Consider the following 20,194-nt stretch of genomic DNA (forward strand, 5'->3'; position numbering starts at 1 on the left):
GTCATATCACTAAGCCCCATGGAAAAATAATGGGAAAACCAGTGGTACCAGATAAAAAAAACGCATGCAAAAAAGTGCAGAGATTAAATAAACTATGTGCAGACACGTGCAACCAGCTAGTTTCAAGGATCTGGGTTAGGATCACAAAACGCACTCCTACCATTTCAATCTTGCCTTTCTTATTTACGGCACTGGATATGGCGAAAGTGGTCAGAACGCTGGCAGCCAGAGATAAGTAGGTGTTGATGACAGCCCGGAGTTGTGCATCCCCATGGTTTGAAATGGCAGAATTAAAACTGGGCCAGTACATCCACAAGAACAGGGTTCCTGAGTCACAAAGAGAGAAATCAGTTAGGGAAAAGGACGTGAAAACACCAGTGACATGTGTTGTGTCGTTTTGTGTCACTTTCAATCCAGTAAAAAGAAAATATCTGCGTTGCATGTTGTTTCTGCATCAGTGCAGGCTAAATCATTTTAGTGCATGCTGGAATTAACCTAACACGTGCTAAAACATGGAAATACGAAACAAGAGGAAAAATGAAACAGAACATATTCTGCCTGCACAATGCATTCCCCTAATGACGATGCATTCCTTCTATTCAGAAACTGCCTGCAGGTCACTTGGAGTCTCTGCTCCAAATCCCACTACAAGATGCTGTTTTTTTCTCAGAAAATCTGTGCAAGATCAGCCAGCCAGAAAGGCATTTTTTTTTCTTTCAGGTTTGGAATCATTGCATCTCTCTTTGACGGCAAAACTGCAGAAAGCAACAAGGAAAAAACACCAAGGGAGTGGCAGGACGAACCCCTGAAGTGATGATTCTGAGGTGCGTGGATCATTCCTCTCTCCCGCACTCTCGTACCAGGAGAAAATTGAAAGCTGCCATGCCCCTTCTTGGCTCTCTGTGTGAAAGGGATCCATCATCTGACTTGCACCTGCCATTTGCAGGAGAAAGGAAAAATCTGCATATGGGAGGGGACTTTCACGTGCTCTCTGAAATTCCATCCAGTGTGGGAAATTCCACCCAAGCAGCAGAGCGGGCTGGGGGGGGGGGGGGGTGCCAGGAAGGAGGGGGCCCACTTACAGCTTTTTAAAGATATTATTTCCTCAATAAAGAATCAAACATTTTGACATTTTGGCTTCTAATTCTCATCTTGTTGCCTCCATGGCTTTGTTAGACAGCCTCCTTGCTGCTTTCTCAACCCACTTACAGCCACTCCTGGGGTGGACGCCCCTCCCAGCCAAGCTCGCTCTGGGGGCTCTTTCTGAAATTGGTGGTTGGGGGCCCTATTTGGTTTTGATGTGTCCGAGATGGGGGGGAAAGAGAGATGCAGTTTTTGAATGAGCTCATATTCCTGCAGTTTCGCTCTTCCTACGGTTTCCTTCTCTATTTACTTTCAGATTTCAGAGCACTTTCTGTCCTCTCCCGGACACAAAAGAAATGCAGGCATCAGTGAGTGCAAGACTGGGTTTGTCGCTATCCCTTTCCATGTTCCACTTCCAAACTGATAATAATAGAGCTGAAAGCTCAAACCCCCCCCCAACATGGCGCAATGAAAGAGCGTCTACAAGAGAAAGGGGAAGTCTGCTACTTACCGATCATCGAGAACAGATCAGAGTTGTAGGCAGAGCCCTCCTTATCGTTGTTGCGGGCCAGTTTGGGGCGATTCAGAATCCAGGATACGGTCAGCCCAAAATATGCTCCGAAGGTGTGAATGGTCATCGAGCCTCCAGCATCGACCACCTATGGGAAGAATGTTAAAGCCTATAGAGGCAGAGCTTGGCACATGGATCATGCAGAGTTAGGGTAGCGTAACCCGGCGGAGAGTTCAGGCCTACGCTCAAAGCAATGTGAGGTACAGAATCCGCACAGATGTAACATTATATTTCTGATTGAGCGAACAGCTTTACATTCTCCTCCTTTATTTCTTCTTCCTTTTGACTTCCCTTCTGCGCTCTTTCTTTTTTCTTTTTTATTCTGCAGACTTCTGCTACTGTATAAGTTCAACTTCCAAAGTCAAAATGCCAGTGCTCAAGGAAGGGAACGTATTTCCTCCACTGGTAACTTTTACAGTCTGAAACAAACAGCTTATATATGGTAACTAACTAAACCAGTTACACTGGTCAGGCCGAGGTCCCATCGAGCCCGGCAGATCTATTCCTTGTATCTCACTCCCAGGGATAAGCGCTGGCTTTCCCAGGTCTCCCTGGCTAATAACTGTTTATGGACTTTTCCTTCAGGAACTTGTCCCATCCTCTTTTGAACCCCACTAGGTTAGTTGCCTTAATCATGTCCTCTGGCAACTGATCCCATAGCTTGATGTGCCCAGAGTGAGAAAATACTTCCTATGATTTGTTTTAAATCTGCCGGTTGCTGATTTCATGGATTGTTCCTCAGTCCTAGTGTTATTGAAAAGGGTAAATAACCTTCCCCCTGTTCCACCCTACTCATGATTTTATAGATTTCAATCATATCCCCTTGAGTATATAAGCAATGTGTGGAGGGGATCCTGGGTATTAGACAAGGTAGGGAAACCTATATTTCCAGTCACCTGCAACTGTACAGAGCCAAAAAGGGGATGGTGACAGAAGTCGACTTGCACAGAGCAGTGATAAGGCTGCATCAAGCTCCCGAAAGGAGGAGGCAACACCAGCCAACATGAAAATGCTGCAATTCTTACCCATAATCAGGGGTGGGTGACCCGTTGGCTAGCATGGGCTGCAGACTGACTCGGCTGCACTCCCCTAGCTAAGGACAAAAGAGTGGGTGGTCAAGCTTGAGCAGCTGAAGGAGATATCCTTAGCTAAAATAGTATATAGGCTGCTTCAATTGGGCAGACTGAGTGCACCAAATTATCCTTATCTGTCAACATCTGCTATGTCACTATGTTACTACATATGTCAAAAATTGCAATAAATCTGTTGCTGATCATAGGGTTCTGACTTGAGACACGCTTTGAGATCTTTGAATGCAGAAGCATGGAATAAGCGATGATGATAATGACAAACTTGATATATTCGTGAACTAAATCCTACACTACTTAATTATAGGTTTTCTTATCAGTTTATGAGGGATTTAAGGTAGTATAAGTTTATATACTGCAGGAAGTAAACATGCATGCAGGAGATAGGATGATGATAAGTTATTTAATGTTGAGATTAATTATTTTTGGTTGCACAGCGTAGCCCGGATTTTCAACTGCCCGCGCATGGCGTGGCGGGGCCTTGCGTGCACCGGGCGAATTTTCCAAGAGGCCCGGCCACGCGCATAAAGGCCGGTACACGCACAAGTGCCGGGCTTCTTGGAAGGGGCGGGCCAGGACAGCGCCATTGTTTGCTGTGCCGGAGTCGCGCGCGCCGGCAGCTGGCCGGCGCATGCAACTTACTTCAGATCGCACGTGCGCGCGGCCCACGGATTTTCCACCATGTGCGCACCGCGACCATATGCGCGCACTTCTCAGCGCACACCTGGACGCGGTGCGCACATGGTGGAAAATCTACCCCTATATTATTTTTATTGTTTGCTTATGATGTTACGCTTTTATTTAAAATACCGCATCATTTTGACATTCTCAATGCTGCCCATGCCATTTTTATCTCTAACCTGCTATCACTAATACCTGCTTAACTAACTATAGAAAGGTTATTTAGAACACAATGGCATGCGTACCAAGAGTAGAACAAAAAAATAAAATAATACAGGGAAGAGCAAGTGAAGTGATAACTAATAATATCTTATTCAGATTCAGGATCGATTCCTTTGATCTTTGGTTGAAATTTAGATTTTATATAATTTGCTGGAGGTTAACAATTTACCAGAAAAAAACCACAGGAGAATTTCTGGTTGTTTTGAAAACTGACCAACCAGGAGCTCACATTATAATAAAATGAACTGCCCTGCCTCAGTCAAGAAACAAACAGGGTCATTGCCAGCCAATCAATTGGTCAATGCCCCGAATCTTCAGCTGTTCTGTTTACTGATCCAGCCCCTCCCCTCCGGGAAGCCTGCAGGAAACAGGAGGAAAGGGGCTGAAGAAGGAAGCAGAGCAATTGTTTTCTGTTTTGCTATCTTCCCTCTAATCTAATCTCCTCCCAGCCTGCCCCTTGTTTCAACAGTTGGCACTGGGAAAGAACAGGAAGGAAGGGGCTGGAGCAGATACAGAAACAGCCACAGTCTGTGATTTCAGGGAGGAGGAAGGAGCTGTGAGTGATTGACGGGGAAGGAGAAGAGGCAGATGCTGAAAGGGGGTGAGATGAAGAAAGGCTGAACTGGTGGTAGGAAAGGTGAATGAGCTGAGGGAGGTGAGAAGTGAGTGGCATAAAAGGGGCTAAACATGAGGGGTGCATGAGGAGGGGGAAATACGAGAAAGAGAAGGCAATGTGGGTTTCTCCCCCATCTCCCTGAAATCAGCAATGCAAACCTGGGATGTCTGAGATGATGAGAGTGCCGGGGTATGAGGGTGTTGAGCAAAAGAGTCGGTGGAAATGGGGTGCAAGAGAGAACTGGACGGATGGGGAGGGTCTGGGTGAAAGAAAGCCAGTGGTGGCAATGGAGGGTGAACAGAACCAAAATGGTGTTGGGTTGGGGGTAGGGCAAAGGTGATGAAGGGTGTTTGTGAGAGCCAGAGGTGGTAAAGGAGGGGAAGAACCAGAGGTGACTAATTGGGGAGAAGTGGCAGAGAGCTAGAGGTGCTGATGGTGGGGAGGAGATTAGATAGAGCCAGAGAGGAGGAAGGAATCTGAGAGAGGGGAGTGGGTGATGAAGGGTTGGCGTGTCAGAACTAGAAGTGATGGTGGAGGAGCATTTATGATAGAATGGGGGAGAGAAAAGTATGCAAGGGGATGGGGGAGAGAAAATTAGAGAGAGGGTGATGGGAAAACATGGAGGTGAGGGAGACGATGTAGAGAAGAGGGGAGAAAGTGAGAGGAGGGAAGTGAAATGAAATGATTGAGAGGGGGTGAGAAAGGTAGTGGTGAGAGAGGTATGGCTATTAGGGAAGAAGGGAGCCAGGCAGCAGGAAATTGCGGAGGAGAGCAACCTAGTGAGGGGAAGATGGAGGGCCGAGAGGGGCAATGGAAGGGAAGGGAAATGTTGGGACAGGGAGAACTGGAGGGTGAGAGATGGCGAAAGATAGAAGAGTGGGGGAGATAAAGGGGAGAGATCCAAATGTGTGCAGATAGAGAGCGTGAAGGGATGGTGATGTAAGAAAGAATTTAGACACAGAGAAGAGAGAAATGAAGGAAAATGAGATGAAGAGAAAGACAGATATCAGGGGGAGGGAAGGAAGTGATGACAGGAAACAGAGAAGTAAAATGGAAAGGAGAGCCTGGAAAAGGAATTAGAAGAAAACAGAGAAGAGGAAAACAGAATAAAGAAACTGACACCAATACAAAAGAAACGCCACCCAGATAACAAAGCTCGAAACAACTGGAATATGTAATGCAGTGATCTAGTAGCTATATAGTTACATCAGTAAATTGGCTTTTAAGGGATGGATGTAAATAGTATCCAAAAATGTACAAGAGCTATCAAGACAGAGGTCCCTTCTTCAGATGTGAATAATGTCTCTAATGTGACAACTGAAAAAAGGACCTCTGTGGTTTCAACAGCTCATGCACAAGGTCAGATAACTTGTACGCTGATCCAATATAAAGTTTAGAAAATCAGCCAAGAATCCCATGATTGGACTGTCATTTTCAGTGTTAAGTTACTGTGCGTTGTATGTACAATTTATTTTTTGTTATCTGGAAAGAGGTGGTGGAGGGTTAAATAATTTTGTGAAAAGAAGGAGAGCCTCACCAAGTGATAAAAAGAAAAGGAAACTTGCATCACATCACTCATCACGTCAGAGTTAAGCAGTACAGTGTTTCCCCTTGGCTATTCCCCTTGTGCGTAGTGCAGATTTTTCAAACTGTTCCCATAAGGCCAGCAGGATCTCAGCAGCACTCGTGTCCCGTGTTTTTACAGGATCATGTGGGTGTTGGGAAGGGCAGAAAGGGGCTGGTTGCCATTGCTGAATTTAATTATCAGAATCTCATATGAGCCTGTGCCCCCCAAGCCTCTGGAAAGGAGGATTAAGTTAGGGGACACCACGGAAAAGATTGTGTTGTTCCACCAAGCCAAGTGCCTTCGTTTCCCCCTCATTCAAAATTTCCTTCCAAAAAGTAACATTTAAAACAAATGAGTCTCACGTGAAGTATATCCAGGAGAATCCACTCATTCACGGCAAACAGAGTAACCTGAAACAAGGTCATGAGCATCAACTGAACTGGACTGATTGTGCCTAGGAGTCCTCCAAAGGCAATAGCAACTGAGCCCACGCAGAAATCAGCATTGATGAGACTGGGGGAAGAGAAACAAAGAAGATGGGTTGCTTAGCTTGTCAGCAATATTGTTTTTTTCAAGGCCAGAGACGCAGGAGGCTCACAAATCTACAGATTTCTTGAAATGTTCCCCACAGGAATTCTGTAGGCAGGAAGCAGTTATAGTTCGGTAATGAACACAGTACGGCAAGGAAGAGATTGACCAAGCAGCTATGAGTGTGATAGAGGACAACTTTCACAGCATTTAGGGGAGTAAATTGGTCTTCTGAAAATGGTACTCGCTCAGTGCGACTGTGTGTACTTTAGCTGCATCAAGCACAGGCGTTGCCAGGTGGGGGGGTGTGGGAGGGGGAGGGGGGAATAATGCACATGGATTGCATTTTCAAATCTACCTGCGTTATTTTCCATGGCAAAAGCAGGTGCAAATGTGCACGAGTTCTTTATGCCTGCGACAAGTTTCCAGGCAAAAGAAAACACGAGTTTTCACTTTCAAAAGTGGGGCAAAGTCTGCGGGTAAAACAAACCCCTGGATCATGTCCCAGAATGCATTTGTTTCTTAACTGATTGGTCTGTAATGAGGGATATGTTACTCACTGCTCCCCTCCCCCCCCCCCCCAAAACTGTTGTAAAAAGATTTTAATATAGTGAGTACATTTGCATCACTAATCCATCATCCGTAAGGATCAGCAAATTATTCCTCTGCACGAACTGATGCAGAAAAAGGAAGCCCTGGTACCTGTAGCAGTGCTTTCCCACTGTCATATCCTCAGGGCTCGCCGTAAAGAACAAGTGAGTCACTAGCTCACAGAATCAGGTTGCCCTACCTCCAGTCTTTTCCTCTTATCCCCCAAATTCTCCAGTGACTACTCATGCAAACCGCTGAAAGGGACGGAGCGTCTGCAGTCCCATACATACTCCTGAGCCTCTGTGCTGACAGCGATGTTTGTTTTATTTGTTGCTTTCTAACTTTATTTATATTTACAATTTTCACAAAGAGCAATTGGAATTCAGAAATTAAAGCAGAGGTGAGCCAAGAAAATTTACAGCGAAAAGGAAATACACATAGTAACGTAAAGACGGCATAACTCTCCACACAATGTCTTTTCTCCAGAGCCCTCAGTTGTAAGAGGGGGATTGAGAGGGTACAAAACAGGGGCTGAGCCTTGACAGTGAAAGTGAATTTAAGTAATTTTCATATTCGGGATTCTTTTTTGTAGTAAAACTGGAACCCTACATGTGAAATCGAGAGGCCCTTTCTCACCTACTTTTGCCAGCTTTTCTTTACTGATTTCTGGATATGGATATGTTTTGGGACTATCCAGAGTAATAATTTCTGAGAAAAAAAAAAAAAAAGTTCTATACAACCATTGATAAATTCTTGAAATACCAGTATCTGAAAAGAAAGAAACGTGCTTGTGGCAACATTTCCACAAGCAACTAAAGACACCCGTACACCTAATGCCTCCATCTATTTCCCAGTGGATACCTGAACTGAACTTCAGCAGAAATCGGAGAAGGCATTAGCCTATAGGCAAAATTTAGTAAGATACTTGAGCACGGAGGGTGAATGTATCTGAGCCATGCATTTCCTGCCCACTGAGCAAATATATGGTAAATAATTTATCAGCACGCCCTAATGGGTGTTACGGTAAATACACAGTAATGTCAGCTATCAGTGATTACTAATTATACATATTACTAGTCTGCTCCTGTTTTAAGATGTTTTATATAATGTTCTGGAAACTGTACGTGTGAGTGAAAAAGGTTTTTAAATTATTTTAGCCTATGTATTTTGCACCAGGTCCCAAAGGGGAACAACCCTAGTGGTTTCCCTTGGAAAATGAGCAGGCGCAATGTGCACATGTTAAAAGGGTCCATTCACTAGTCCTGTGGCAATTCTGCGCTACCGCAGAGCACAGAATTTGCGCAGAATTTGCCAAATTCTGCGCAGAAAATGGCAGATGAGACCCCGTTCGCGGCAAAGATGAAGGCCCTGGTATGCTGTGAATGGAGCGCACGCCAATCATGGCGAAGAGGAAGGCCCTGATGTGCTGCGGGGATGCGCTCTGCTCACGGCGAAGGTGAAGGCCCCGGTGAGAGGGAGTGTGTATAGAGAGGGGTGTGAGAGAGAGGAGGGGGAGGGGGTGTGGGGGTGAGAGCAGGGGAGAGGGTGTGTGAGAGTGAGAGAGAGCAGGGGGTTGTAGGGGAGAGCAGAGGGGGTGCTTGAGTGTGGGTGCCAGAGAGAGGGAGCCTATATGAGGCGAATGTGAAGGAGTGTATGTGTGTGAGAGATTGGGAGCTCGTGTGTATGAAAAAGGGATTGTGTCTATGTGAGGGTGCTAGCCTGTGTGAAGGGATTGTGTATGTGTGAGAGAGAGCCTGTGTGAAGGGGTGCATGAGAGAGAGACATAGGTAGCCTGTGTGAGGATGTATGTGTGAGAGAGAGAAAGGGAGCTTGTATGGGTGTGTATGCAAGAGAGAGGGCCCTGTATGAGGGGATGTGTGTGTACGAGAGAGTGAGGGAGCCTGTATGAGGGTGTGTGTATGTGCACTAGAGAGAGGGAGCATGTGTATGAAAGAGGCAGGGACAGAGGGAGCTTGTGTGAGGGGCAGTAGTGAGAACAGGGTCAAACTGGGAGTGGCAATAGAGTGGATGGGCTTGAGCCTAGAGGTGGAGTGGAGAGATACTGGCAGGTGGAGGAGTTGGGGCCTAGATGGCAAAGAGGCCAGGGGAGTAGGGAGAGCGAGTGGAGGGGACACTCTTACAGTGAATTTCTAGGGAAAATCTGCTCAAAATATTTAAAATTCTGCATCTTTAAGTAATAACTTTTTTCTGTATTAATTCAAAATGTAATTAAAGACTTTCATGTAAATGGTGTTATTTTGACCAATATAAATAAAGTATGCAGAATTTTGCAGAATTTTAAGATTTTATGCGCAGAATTCCCCCGGGGCGTAATTTACTGCGCCTCTGCCACTTGTGCAGGTAGCTGAGCGGGAGGCAAAACAGTGCACGTGCTTTCGGAAACCCCATGCATACCTGCTATTTGTGCCCATGGATGCTCAGCCTAAACAGCCAGCCACATCTCCTATCAATGCCGCTAAAAGTGCATGAGCTCTGGAGCCCACGCAGATTTGTAGCCAGTTTTCAGTCAGGCCATTTTAGCCGGGGTAAATAATCTGCCCTCATTCAGGTAGGCTGAGCAGATAAGTAAGGAAATAGGCTTATGCTAATCAAGGCTTTTCACAATTTACATTTTCAGCATGCCCTTAAATAAAGGCAATACAAGTTATTTTGTGACTAAACTGTGGAATTGTTTTTTTTGAAAAGGGTTGCCATTTTACAAAAAATGCTTTATTTACTTATGTAATCTATCCAAATAAGTACTTTCTGTTTAAATGTTTCAGATAACCCTTTACCGAGGGGTCAAAATGTCAACCCCTTTCTTCGTAGGCTTATGGTATGCCTCTACCTTAGGAGACATTCCTTCAGATCAAAGGAGAAGGGGTAAGAGGCATTTGATGAAACAGTCCTAACAAGTAAGAGGTTTGACTTGTTGAGCAGCATGTTAAAATCAGGAACATATGCAGCTTCCCTTATGCAACAGCGGCCAGGTAAAGTTAACCCTTTCCATTTCAAAGCATGTAAAGCAAAACGCACTGATAATGGACATCAGACAAAGGCGTGGTGCACATTGCATTGGCTGTATTTTGAGCTTACTTATACTTAGCTGAATGCAACCAGACCAACTAGCTCTGGAAAGCTTAAAAATGGCTAAAATAAGATGGGAATTTACACGTTGGTGAAGAAAGAACTAACAGGACCGAGTTAGTCATTTATTAAATCAATGTCATTCTGGTTTTCTTGACCCTCCATCCATCAGACATTGCATTCTGTTCAAAATTCCCATTCTGGTATCCTTGTAATCAATGATGACCACTGTTGGATACAGGATGCTGGGCTCGATGGTCCTTTGGCCTGATCCAGCATGGCAATTCTTATGTTCTAATAATAATAATAATTAAGAATCTTGGTTGACCATCCTGCAGGAGCACTTAGTTCTGTTTTCTCACTCACTCTGCCATGCAGCTCTTTCTGACTTCTTTCTCACTGTTCCCACCACGTAAACAATTGCCTTCTCTCCGTCACAAAAGCTCCAGCTTTGCCCAGATTTGAAGTCCCGTAACGCAGGACGTCATTGCATTGATCTTTCTCATCTTTCGCCTCTCTGTCTTGTTTCCTAAAGTCTGAGAATGCACGGACCTGCCAGAACTGCGCATCCAGATGGAGAAAGGAGGGTCAGGCAAGAAGCATTGCTCTCCTACCATCAGGAGGGAATGGGAGGGGGATAAGGATTGTCCTGGAAGGGAGAGGTGGGGGTGAGGATTGTGCCAGGAAGGGAAAAGGGGGCACAGTGAAAGAGGGGATTGAGCCAGGGGAAGGAGTAGGAGAGGATCATATGGGATTCAGGGGGAGAAGAGAAAAACATGAGGAGGCTCACGTAGCCTGACTTCCTCCGTGTCCCACACCCCATTGGGTGTATATATATAAATATATATATATATATATGTAAAATCACTTATCAAAATGCCCATAGCATTGCCACATCATCAGGGCCCGCGCTCTGGGATGTGGGACACGGAGGAAATCTAGGCTTTACATAAAAATGATATCTGGGTACCTAAAATGGTATAGCCATCAGAGAACCTTAAAATACGGTAAGTAACACCACCAATGTTTTAAATGATTTGAAAGATGCTTAATGTTGCAAGCTTTATTACAGAATGACAGAATATCAAAACTATTCAAAAGATAAAATTGGCACAATAACACAGACATCTATTGATCAATTGTTCTAGTTAATCTTTCCTCATTCTAACTACTTATATGGTGTATAAATATATATGGTGTGTATATATATATATATATATATATATACACATATATATATATATATATATACACCAACAACAACCAACCAACAACCAACCAACAACAACCAACCAACAACCAACCAACCAAACCAACCAAACCAACAAACCAACCAAACCAAACAAACCAAACCAAACCAACCAACCAAACCAACCAAAAAACAACCAACCAACAACCAACCTCAAACCCTCTCTCACGAATTCCTGCTGAATATTTATCATACTATTACCATTCACAACTGTGTCATATTTATTCATTTGATTACCTATGTACCGTTTTATAGTCTTATTTTTTCACTTGCTATTCTAATGTATCAATAGGCTGAAATGTAAATATTGTGCTGTTCAATTTCTCCCCTTCCATCCCAAGTTTATTTTCCTTGTTTTTTGTAACTTTCCCTCTCCCTTTTTCTGATTCACTGTATTTAAAGTTCAAGGTTCTTATTGAAAATATTGTTTTTTACGTTACGTTATGCTTTACACTCCTTGTTGTTTGTAAACCGGGTTGATGTGATGCCTATCATGAAACTCGGTATAACAAAAACAATAAATAATAATAATAAATATATATATATATATATATATCATGTATAATTACCAACTAGCTGAAATACTGAAACACTGTGGGCCGGATTTTAAAAGCCCTGCGCGTGTAAATCCGGCCGGATTTATGCACGCAGGGCACTCGTGCGCTGGCGCGCCTATTTTGCATAGGCTGCCGGCGCGCGCATAGCCCCGGGACGCACGTAAGTCCCGGGGCTTCGTAAAAGGGGCGGGAGGGGGCGTGTCCGGGGTAAGGGGGCAGTGCGGGGTGGGTGCATGGGCGTGGCGATGGCCTGGGGGCGTGGCCGAGGCCTCCGGACCAGCCCCCGGGTCAGGTGGTGGCGCGCCAGCAGCCTGCTGGCGCGCGCAGATTTACGCCTGCCTCGGGTAGGCGTAAATCTGCCGACAAAGGTGGGGGGGTTTAGATAGGGCCGGGGGGGTGGGTTAGGTAGGGGAAGGGAGGGAACAGGCAGTGCGCGCCGGGCTCGGCGCACGCAGGTTGCACAAATGTGCACCCCCTTACAAAATCCAGCGTACTTTTGTTCACGTGTGCGCTGTTTTTGAAAATGTACCCCAGTATATATTCATTTTTTAGGTTTAAAATCAATGAAAGTTTAGCAATATGGAAGCAAGCCATGTGGCTACTTTTAGCCTTCTCACCTTTCCACTCCAATGTGGATCTTTCCTTCATAAAATGTGTGAAACCAGCCCTGCATCAGGATGGCCCACTGAATTCCAAAGGAAGCCATTAAAAAGTTGAAGCCCACACCACCAAAGCCGTATCGCTGCAAGAAGGTCATGAGGAACCCAAAGCCGACAAAGATCATCACATGGACATCCTGGAAACCTGGATAGAGGAGAAGGACCCAGTTAGAACTGTGCAGTGAATGAACCTCTACAATGTAGTAAATCTGGTTGTGCTCTGCTGGAGTGGAATAGTTGTTTATAACATACCTGTATGTGCTTGCAAGTAGTGGTTATTTCTCTTTCTTTCCTTCTCAATAATAGCATTGTGATCAAGATTCACCAATTGTTTTTAGTCTATATTTTTTAGCACGTTATAGTAAACAAAGAAGCATAGACTATGACTGTAGAGAAAGACCATAGAGCCCATCCAGACTGCCCATCTAAATCTCTTGCTCAGCATTATAGTCCCTTCCTCTCCTTCAGAGATTCTTTGGAAATGTTCTGCTTTCTTGAACGTTGATATGTTTCTGTCGCTACCTCATAAGGAGATTGTCCCATGCATACATCATCCTAGCCATAAAGAAATATTTAATTGGATTACTCCTGAGTCTACCCCTTTCACCCTCACCCCATGACCCCTTATTCTAATTAGGGATGTGCAATTGTTTAAAATGAATGCGCAAAAGACAATGAATAGGGCCCATTTGTTTCATTCGGGGAGCCATTGGATTCCGAAACTGCTGTTTTAGCAGCAATTCCATTTGTTACCACCAAGATAAGACCAGTGGGCCTGTAGTTCCCAGGCTCCTCCTTACTTCCACTTTTGTGATTGGAAACCACATCTGCAGGCCTTTAGTTTTTTGGAACCACTCCTGACTCTAAAGAAGTATTGAAAAGCTGCTGCCAGAACTTCCCTAAGTTTCCTTAATACACTCAGATTTATCCCGTCCAACCCCATTGCTTTATCTACTTTTAGTTTTGCTAGCTCCTGAAAACAGTCTTGAAAACTGAGGCCTGCTTCACTTTCATTCCTATTTGTGGACAATTTTCTATGGTTCTCCTCCAAGCCCGCCCTTGGTGAACCCTGAACAGAAATATTTGTTAAGCAATTTTTTTTTTCCTTAGCCTCTATATATTCCCTGATGCCCATCCTGCTACTGTGCATGAAAAATATTCTCTTTATTATGCATCCAATGTGATTGCCACAAAGAAAACAACTGCTACCCTTACTTTTTCATTTTATTTTAGGGGCCTGACATAGCAAAGGTTTCCTTTCATCTACTTTGTACTAATGACAAAGCCTTTGACAAACCATGGATTAAGACATTGGAATTGATAATATAAGCCATAACTGTCTATAGAAACCTAATGTTTGAGGCTGATATTCAAAAGATCTAGACCCCTGACTTGAGAAGTTAGGCATCTAGATCTGCATAACTGAAAATGTTCCGCTGCTGAGTTCCTAAATATAGGCCACTAGTAATAAGTGAGGTGGGCCAAGTCAGGGAAGTAAGTCATGTACTCAACACTGATTTCCAGCACCAAGCACCTAACTTTCAGGTCGATACAGTACAGTGCGCTCCGGTATACAAAAGGTGATGTAGCTCGGATTGTGTCCTGGAATGTAAATGGACTGGGTTCCACCATTAAGAGAAAGAAAAGTACTACATCATAATATAAAAAAAAATTCATAATATCAAAAGTTAAATTAAAACATAAAAACATTTAAAAACATAATTTTCACAACCCACTCTCACCCATCTCTCTCCTTCCTCCCTCCCCAAAGGAAAAGATGAAAAAGATATATTTAATCTACTTTACAACTATTTTCATATCATATCCCAAAGCCTCATAACCAAAAATCACTCTCATTTTGGCTTGTGAACCTTGGAACTATATCAGTGTGAAGCAAGCACGGTTTGTCAAAGTTTAAAGTTTATCCCTTTACAGATTTTACTGATGGGTCTACAGACAAACCATGCACATAATTAATGAGCCTGGTGCACGATCTCATTCACCCAGAAAAGCACTCATGCACTGAAGGACCTCTTAAAATGATTGCAAAGATAAACTGAAGGTGAACTTTAATTATATTTTGCCGTCCTCCAGATAAGAATCAGTTCCAGTGAAGTAAAATGAAACACCATACAGTTAGGCATTAAAACTGCATTCATTTCACAGTGGGCAAACTACCAGAAGGGATAGGAGTTTAGTTGCCATTCACTAAAATGTCATTTAGTAACAACAAGAGCATAAAAGACCCTCTATTTTTTTCCAGAGAGGGGGGAGCTCCTTTATTCCTCTTTGCTTGCTTCCCCTTCATGTCCATGGAAGTTCCATATATTTCCCCAGTTGGCTGAGGGCTAAAAGTATTCTCCAAGAAGAAACCATTCACAGCTAGGGTTGGTCTTGCAGTGGCAATCATTGTGTCTCCTATCCTGGGCGAAAGAACATGATCGAGCATATCCCATAAGGCTGGGATGTCCCTGTAGTTTATATTGTTGGGGTTTTGGGGGGTTTTTTGGTTCTGTTTATAAAGAGAATGAAGATTAAGAATCACGCTCTGCATAGCTTACCCGAAGAAAGGCCAACCACAAATTCAAACATCGGCAGCTAAGGGTGGCTCTAGGATTGACCTGCTCTTACTAAAGGCCCACCTGTAGCTACACCACGGAAAGCACATTGGGAACGTAATATAATTTCACTCTTACTCCCAGAGACCATTCTATGATAATAATATTAAGAAGTTACTATTCAACAGTTCATCAAAGCATGGCAGTATTATTATAATAACTTGAGGAGGACAGAGAGATTATGGGCTGTTTAAAGATGATGTGGGCCTATCTGAAAAGCAAAGGAGTGCATGAGCTTAGCCGGCTCCATTTTGGATCTTGACGGTAGGGGGCCGGAGGGAGCTTGTTCTCTCCTGCTCCATCTTTTTATCAACAACACTGGAAGGAGAAGGCAGGGGCACCCACTGGAAGAGGGGAGGGCACGGGGGTTGGGTCAGGTACCATGGTCCTTCGTTCTGCATCGGGAGGGAATCAGGAACCCTTTATTTTTTGAGCTGACAAATGGGAGGCTTAGGTGTTGACTCCTTGTTCTATGAGTTGGGATGTACCTTGCCCATTATCATCCTAGTTTCCATCTCATTTTCATCATTTGCTTGTATGTTCATACTAACGTTAGTGCACAGTCCCCTACGCTTTGCAGCTGGATATAGCATGCATAGAAAAGGTTTCCTGCATTGCTCATGATTTTGCATGCTTGCTGAACAGTTTTAGCATGCATGCTACATGTTAGTGCACAGGGTATGTGTCTATTTTTTAAAAATCTGGTTAAAACTTAATTCTGAATAATTTATTTTACATTTTAAAGTCTGCCAAAAGTATATGCCAGGATTAGCCAGAAAAGGAGAAAACAACTCTTGTTAATATGGAGGGCTTACTTCTATGCTATCTGCTGAAGGTAAGTTATAAATGTGTAATATTGGAATTGTAAGTTACAAGGCAAAGAGGCTACAACCATAGCTGCCCCACTGTATAGTTTACAGAAAAAAATAATTAAAAAAAAAGAGGAAACATTTAAAATAAACACATCAAGCAATGAAACTAAGATGCATATATTTATGCTGTTCAGAAAATTCAAAGTATAGCAATTTCTGAGAGATTAAAAATCTCTTTAAATTGTTCAATGAATGCAGGTGGAACGTTTGGCCTGTGGTACTTTTTTTTTTCACTGGAGGCACCAAATTCTTAACACTTGGGGTCCAAACTTGTAGAATCTATCACCTAGAGTTCAAAGTGAAATTCCTAACTCAATGTGATTCGCTACCATCATGAGATACCTTGGACTCAGTTTGGATTTGCTAAATGCTACAATTTAGAGAATGCTCAGTGTTGTTTCTTGCTGGAGATTTCTGAAGACTCTTATCACTTGGTTTCATGTTGGGGTGGGATGCGAGCTTTGGACTTCTCATGACTATATCCTGCTTAATGTGATCCGAGGTGTAAAAGGAAAAACTGTAGACCAGGTCCTTATTTGCGTTATCTTTGACTTTCCGTAATAATAATAATAATTTAAAAAAAAAAAAAAAAAGTAAATTGTTCAATGAGTATTTATTTTTTATTTCTAATTTCAGCATCTAATTAGAACAGGTTGTTGGGCACACCTAGGTGGGGAGACAGTAGCACTTGCTGTAATTTTTATCTTTCGCCATCAACACCCTATCACATTTCGCCATCTATCCAGTTTAATACCATATCAGCCACCACTGCCTGAATAAGCAGTGGTCCATAGTTATCCATGAAAACAGAGGTGCCATCAACAACCATACACCCAGCAGTGTTTTCTCAGCGTCTCTACTAAGAAATAGGTGAGAACATCAACTCTGCCAGGTCAACTCCCCAACCAGGCCCTGCTGCAACCATTACAGGGCATTATCTCAGTTGGAAGTGAACAACCCTCTCACAGGGAAAGAACACAGCATATCAATAACATGTATTCCATTAAGTTTGACTCGAGTCTTGAATTTTATTAGTATATTAAAATGTACACCATGGAGTGAATTTTTTAAAGGGTTCTGTGCATTAAAACAGCCTACACTTGCATAAGTAGGTTGTATGCACATATATGCTATTTTATAAACATTGAGAGTACATGCACATTTTCGGTTTCACACCTACATTTTATTGGTGGGGGGAAGGGGCAGTCTGGCAGCATTCTGTGGTAGTAGCTATTTTGTTAAGAGATATACACGTATACATTACCAAAATTATTCTTACAATTTTATTTATTTTATTTATTTAAAAGCTTTTATATACCGCACATTAAGACAGTTACATGTCCATAGGCGGTTTACAGGCACACATACATAGTTTAAAAGACAAAAATAATACAGTGTAAAATAAGTTCATATAAGGTGGTTGGCCTTAGAGTGATACGACCAAAGGTGTTACTGGGTTTATTGTATTCTGTAAGCGTCATTGAACAGATAAGTTTTTAACATTTTTTTTAATTCTTTACGATTTGATAATAGACGGATATTTTCGGGGAGAGAGTTCCATAATGTCGGACCTGCTACAAAGAAGGTTCTTTTTTGTATTAAGGCTAAGCTAACGATTCTGACTGATGGGATTTCTAGCAAACATTTGTCCATGAATCGGAGTTGTCTTGATGGTTTATATATACGCAAAATAAAGCAAAGCCATACTGAATTAGGATTGTAGAGTTAGTTATGACTGGTAGACAGGATTTTATATCTAATGCGGTGAGTTATGGGAAGCCAATGCAGGTGTTGTAATATGAGGGTTATGTGTTCTTTGCGTGGTAGGTTATAAATCATTCTTGCAGTTGCATTTTGGACAAGCTGTAAGGGATATAGTGTGGATAAAGGTAGTCCTAAATATAGTGCATTGCAGTAATCCAAATTTGTTAGAATTAATGCTTGTGTAATTGTCCGGAAATCAGATAGTAGTAGTAACGGTTTAAGTTTTTTGAGCATATGTAATTTAAAGAAAGATTTTTTTTAACAGTTTCAGAAATGTGTTTGGACAATGACAGCTTTGAATCAATAATTATACCTAGATTTTTTGCATAAGGTTTTATGAGTATGTGTTGTCCATCAATTGTGAAAGTTTGTGGAGGCTGACAAGCGGAGTCTGGTACTGTTGATAGGTAAATTAATTCGGTTTTTGCTGCATTTAATTTTAATCTATTGTGAGATAGCCAGGTTTTTATAGTTGTTAGGTACATTTGCAGAAAAGAAAAGGTTTTGGCCCAAGAATCAGAGAAAGATATGACGAATTGTATATCGTCAGCATATATTTTAAAGTTTCGGTTTAAACCATCAAGGAGGCGGCATAGTGGCAGGAGGTATATATTAAATAGCAATGCTGAAAGTGATGAACCTTGCGGTACACCTGTTTTAGTGGTGTACCAATCAGATTTGGATTTTCCCAATGTTATTCTTTGTGGTCTATTTGAGAGAAAGGTGGTGAACCATTGCAATGCTGTTTCAGTAATACCGATCTGTTGAAGGCTGGATAGTAATATGGCATGATTTAAAGTATCGAATGCTGCAGATATGTCAATCAGAACAAGTATGTAGTTTGTGTTGGAATTAAACCCTCTTATAATTGTATCAAATGCTGATATCAGTAGAGATTCTGTGCTGTGTGCTTTTCTGAAGCCATGCTGATTGTGATGTAGTATATTGTTATCTTCAATGTAATTTGAGATTTGGTGTAATGCAACTGATTCGATTATTTTAGCTATAGATGTAAGTGTGGCAATTGGGCGATAGTTGGTTAGGTCTAGTGGGTCTTGATTTTTCTTTTTGGGTATGGGTATCCTCTAAGTCTTGCAGGTGAAATCAGATAAGGGAAGGTTAAAAAAAGACATAACTAACTTTTAAATATGTCGTAAGACACTTGCATGGACATCGTAGAATATTCTGCACACCTAATGACAAGACCTCAGGTCTCATAAAAAGAAATATTTTCTTAGGCTCTTGAGTAGTTCTAGTAACATCAGGATAAATCCACATTTTCTGACCATAGTAACAAAGCAATGTATTACGAAGAAAAGAATCTAAGGACAGTATTCCTATCACTCATAAAAGCGAATGATACCAACAGAGTTCCTCTCTTTGAGATCTCAGTCTCTTATGACAATTCCAAAATATCTGTCAAGTTCAAAGAAGAATCTTGAGATTGAGGTTGACTTCCAGTAGCAGCTTCCTCATGTTGCGGCAAATAATATGCCTTAGTGATAACAGGCATAGCATCCTGTGGAATCTTGAGAACATGCAAAATATAATTCTTGAAAAGATCTATTGTTGCAATCAATTTAATCACAGGAAAATAGAGTACCCTCAGGTTCAGACTTCTTAAAGAATTTTCAATGTTCTCAAGTTTCTTAGCGTGGACCATTTCAGACTGAACCAGTCCATGCTGAATCTTCTCAACTGCTGAAACACGAGAATCCAGAACTTCTGTTTTTGCCCCATGAGATGAAACCAAACCAGTTTTTCTGTAGCCAATACTCGGTGGTTAGTATATAAAGAGACCTTAGTGAATGAAGCAATGGATGCTCAAGTTTTACTAATACGTTCCCATACAGCGTCCAAAGTAATTACTGCAGGTTTGGTTAGAGCAATTTTTGAAACCTGGAATTCCTGCGGCACACTGCCGTCGCTCGAAGCAATGTTAATGCTTAAGCCCCCTAATGGAGCCTGTATGGAGAGTTGTACCGAGGACCCCTTGGCTCTAGGTAACTCAAAAGAGGGAGAAAAGTCTTCCAAAGGAAATAAACTCACAGTTGCAGAGGCCAGAGATGGCTTCACGGTTGCCTCCATAACTTCTTCCAGCGCCGGTGTCCCCCGACCAATCTTGGAGGCTGCTGCTGCTGCTGATTCCATGAAAACAGGAATCGTGCTAAAGGGAGAGGACAGTGTTGGCACTCCGGGGCTCAAAGAGATTTCCACGGCTAGCAGGGCCGGCATCCGCTCTACGTCAGACCCCGCAACGGCCTGCGCTCCCGGAATGGATGTAGGCATTGAGGGAAAAAAAAACCCCCCGATCTTCAGTTGAGTTAAATCAGACGAGGGAGACATATGATATTCTCCCTAAGCTTAAATTTCCGCTTAGTGTGAGGCATTGCAGAAAAAAATTACACAGCAATGTAAGAACGCTAAAGGAAAGAGAGCGC

General features: G+C 42.7%; 1 protein-coding gene across 3 annotated transcripts in view; it reads right to left on the minus strand.

The window, feature by feature from the left end:
* Nucleotides 1-20,194, minus strand: part of RHCG (Rh family C glycoprotein) — a 161,263-nt gene that overhangs the window by 24,151 nt on the left and 116,918 nt on the right. For all 3 annotated transcript variants that reach the window (XM_029575854.1, XM_029575855.1, XM_029575853.1), the window contains 4 exons: nucleotides 12,458-12,644; nucleotides 6,191-6,341; nucleotides 1,595-1,742; nucleotides 161-327 (listed from right to left, as the gene is read on the minus strand). In XM_029575854.1, the coding sequence (XP_029431714.1) occupies nucleotides 161-327; nucleotides 1,595-1,742; nucleotides 6,191-6,341; nucleotides 12,458-12,644 (653 nt within the window). The remainder of the gene's footprint in view (nucleotides 1-160; nucleotides 328-1,594; nucleotides 1,743-6,190; nucleotides 6,342-12,457; nucleotides 12,645-20,194) is intronic.

The sequence above is a fragment of the Rhinatrema bivittatum genome, chromosome 13, assembly GCF_901001135.1.
Source record: "Rhinatrema bivittatum chromosome 13, aRhiBiv1.1, whole genome shotgun sequence".
Taxonomy (NCBI): domain Eukaryota; kingdom Metazoa; phylum Chordata; class Amphibia; order Gymnophiona; family Rhinatrematidae; genus Rhinatrema; species Rhinatrema bivittatum.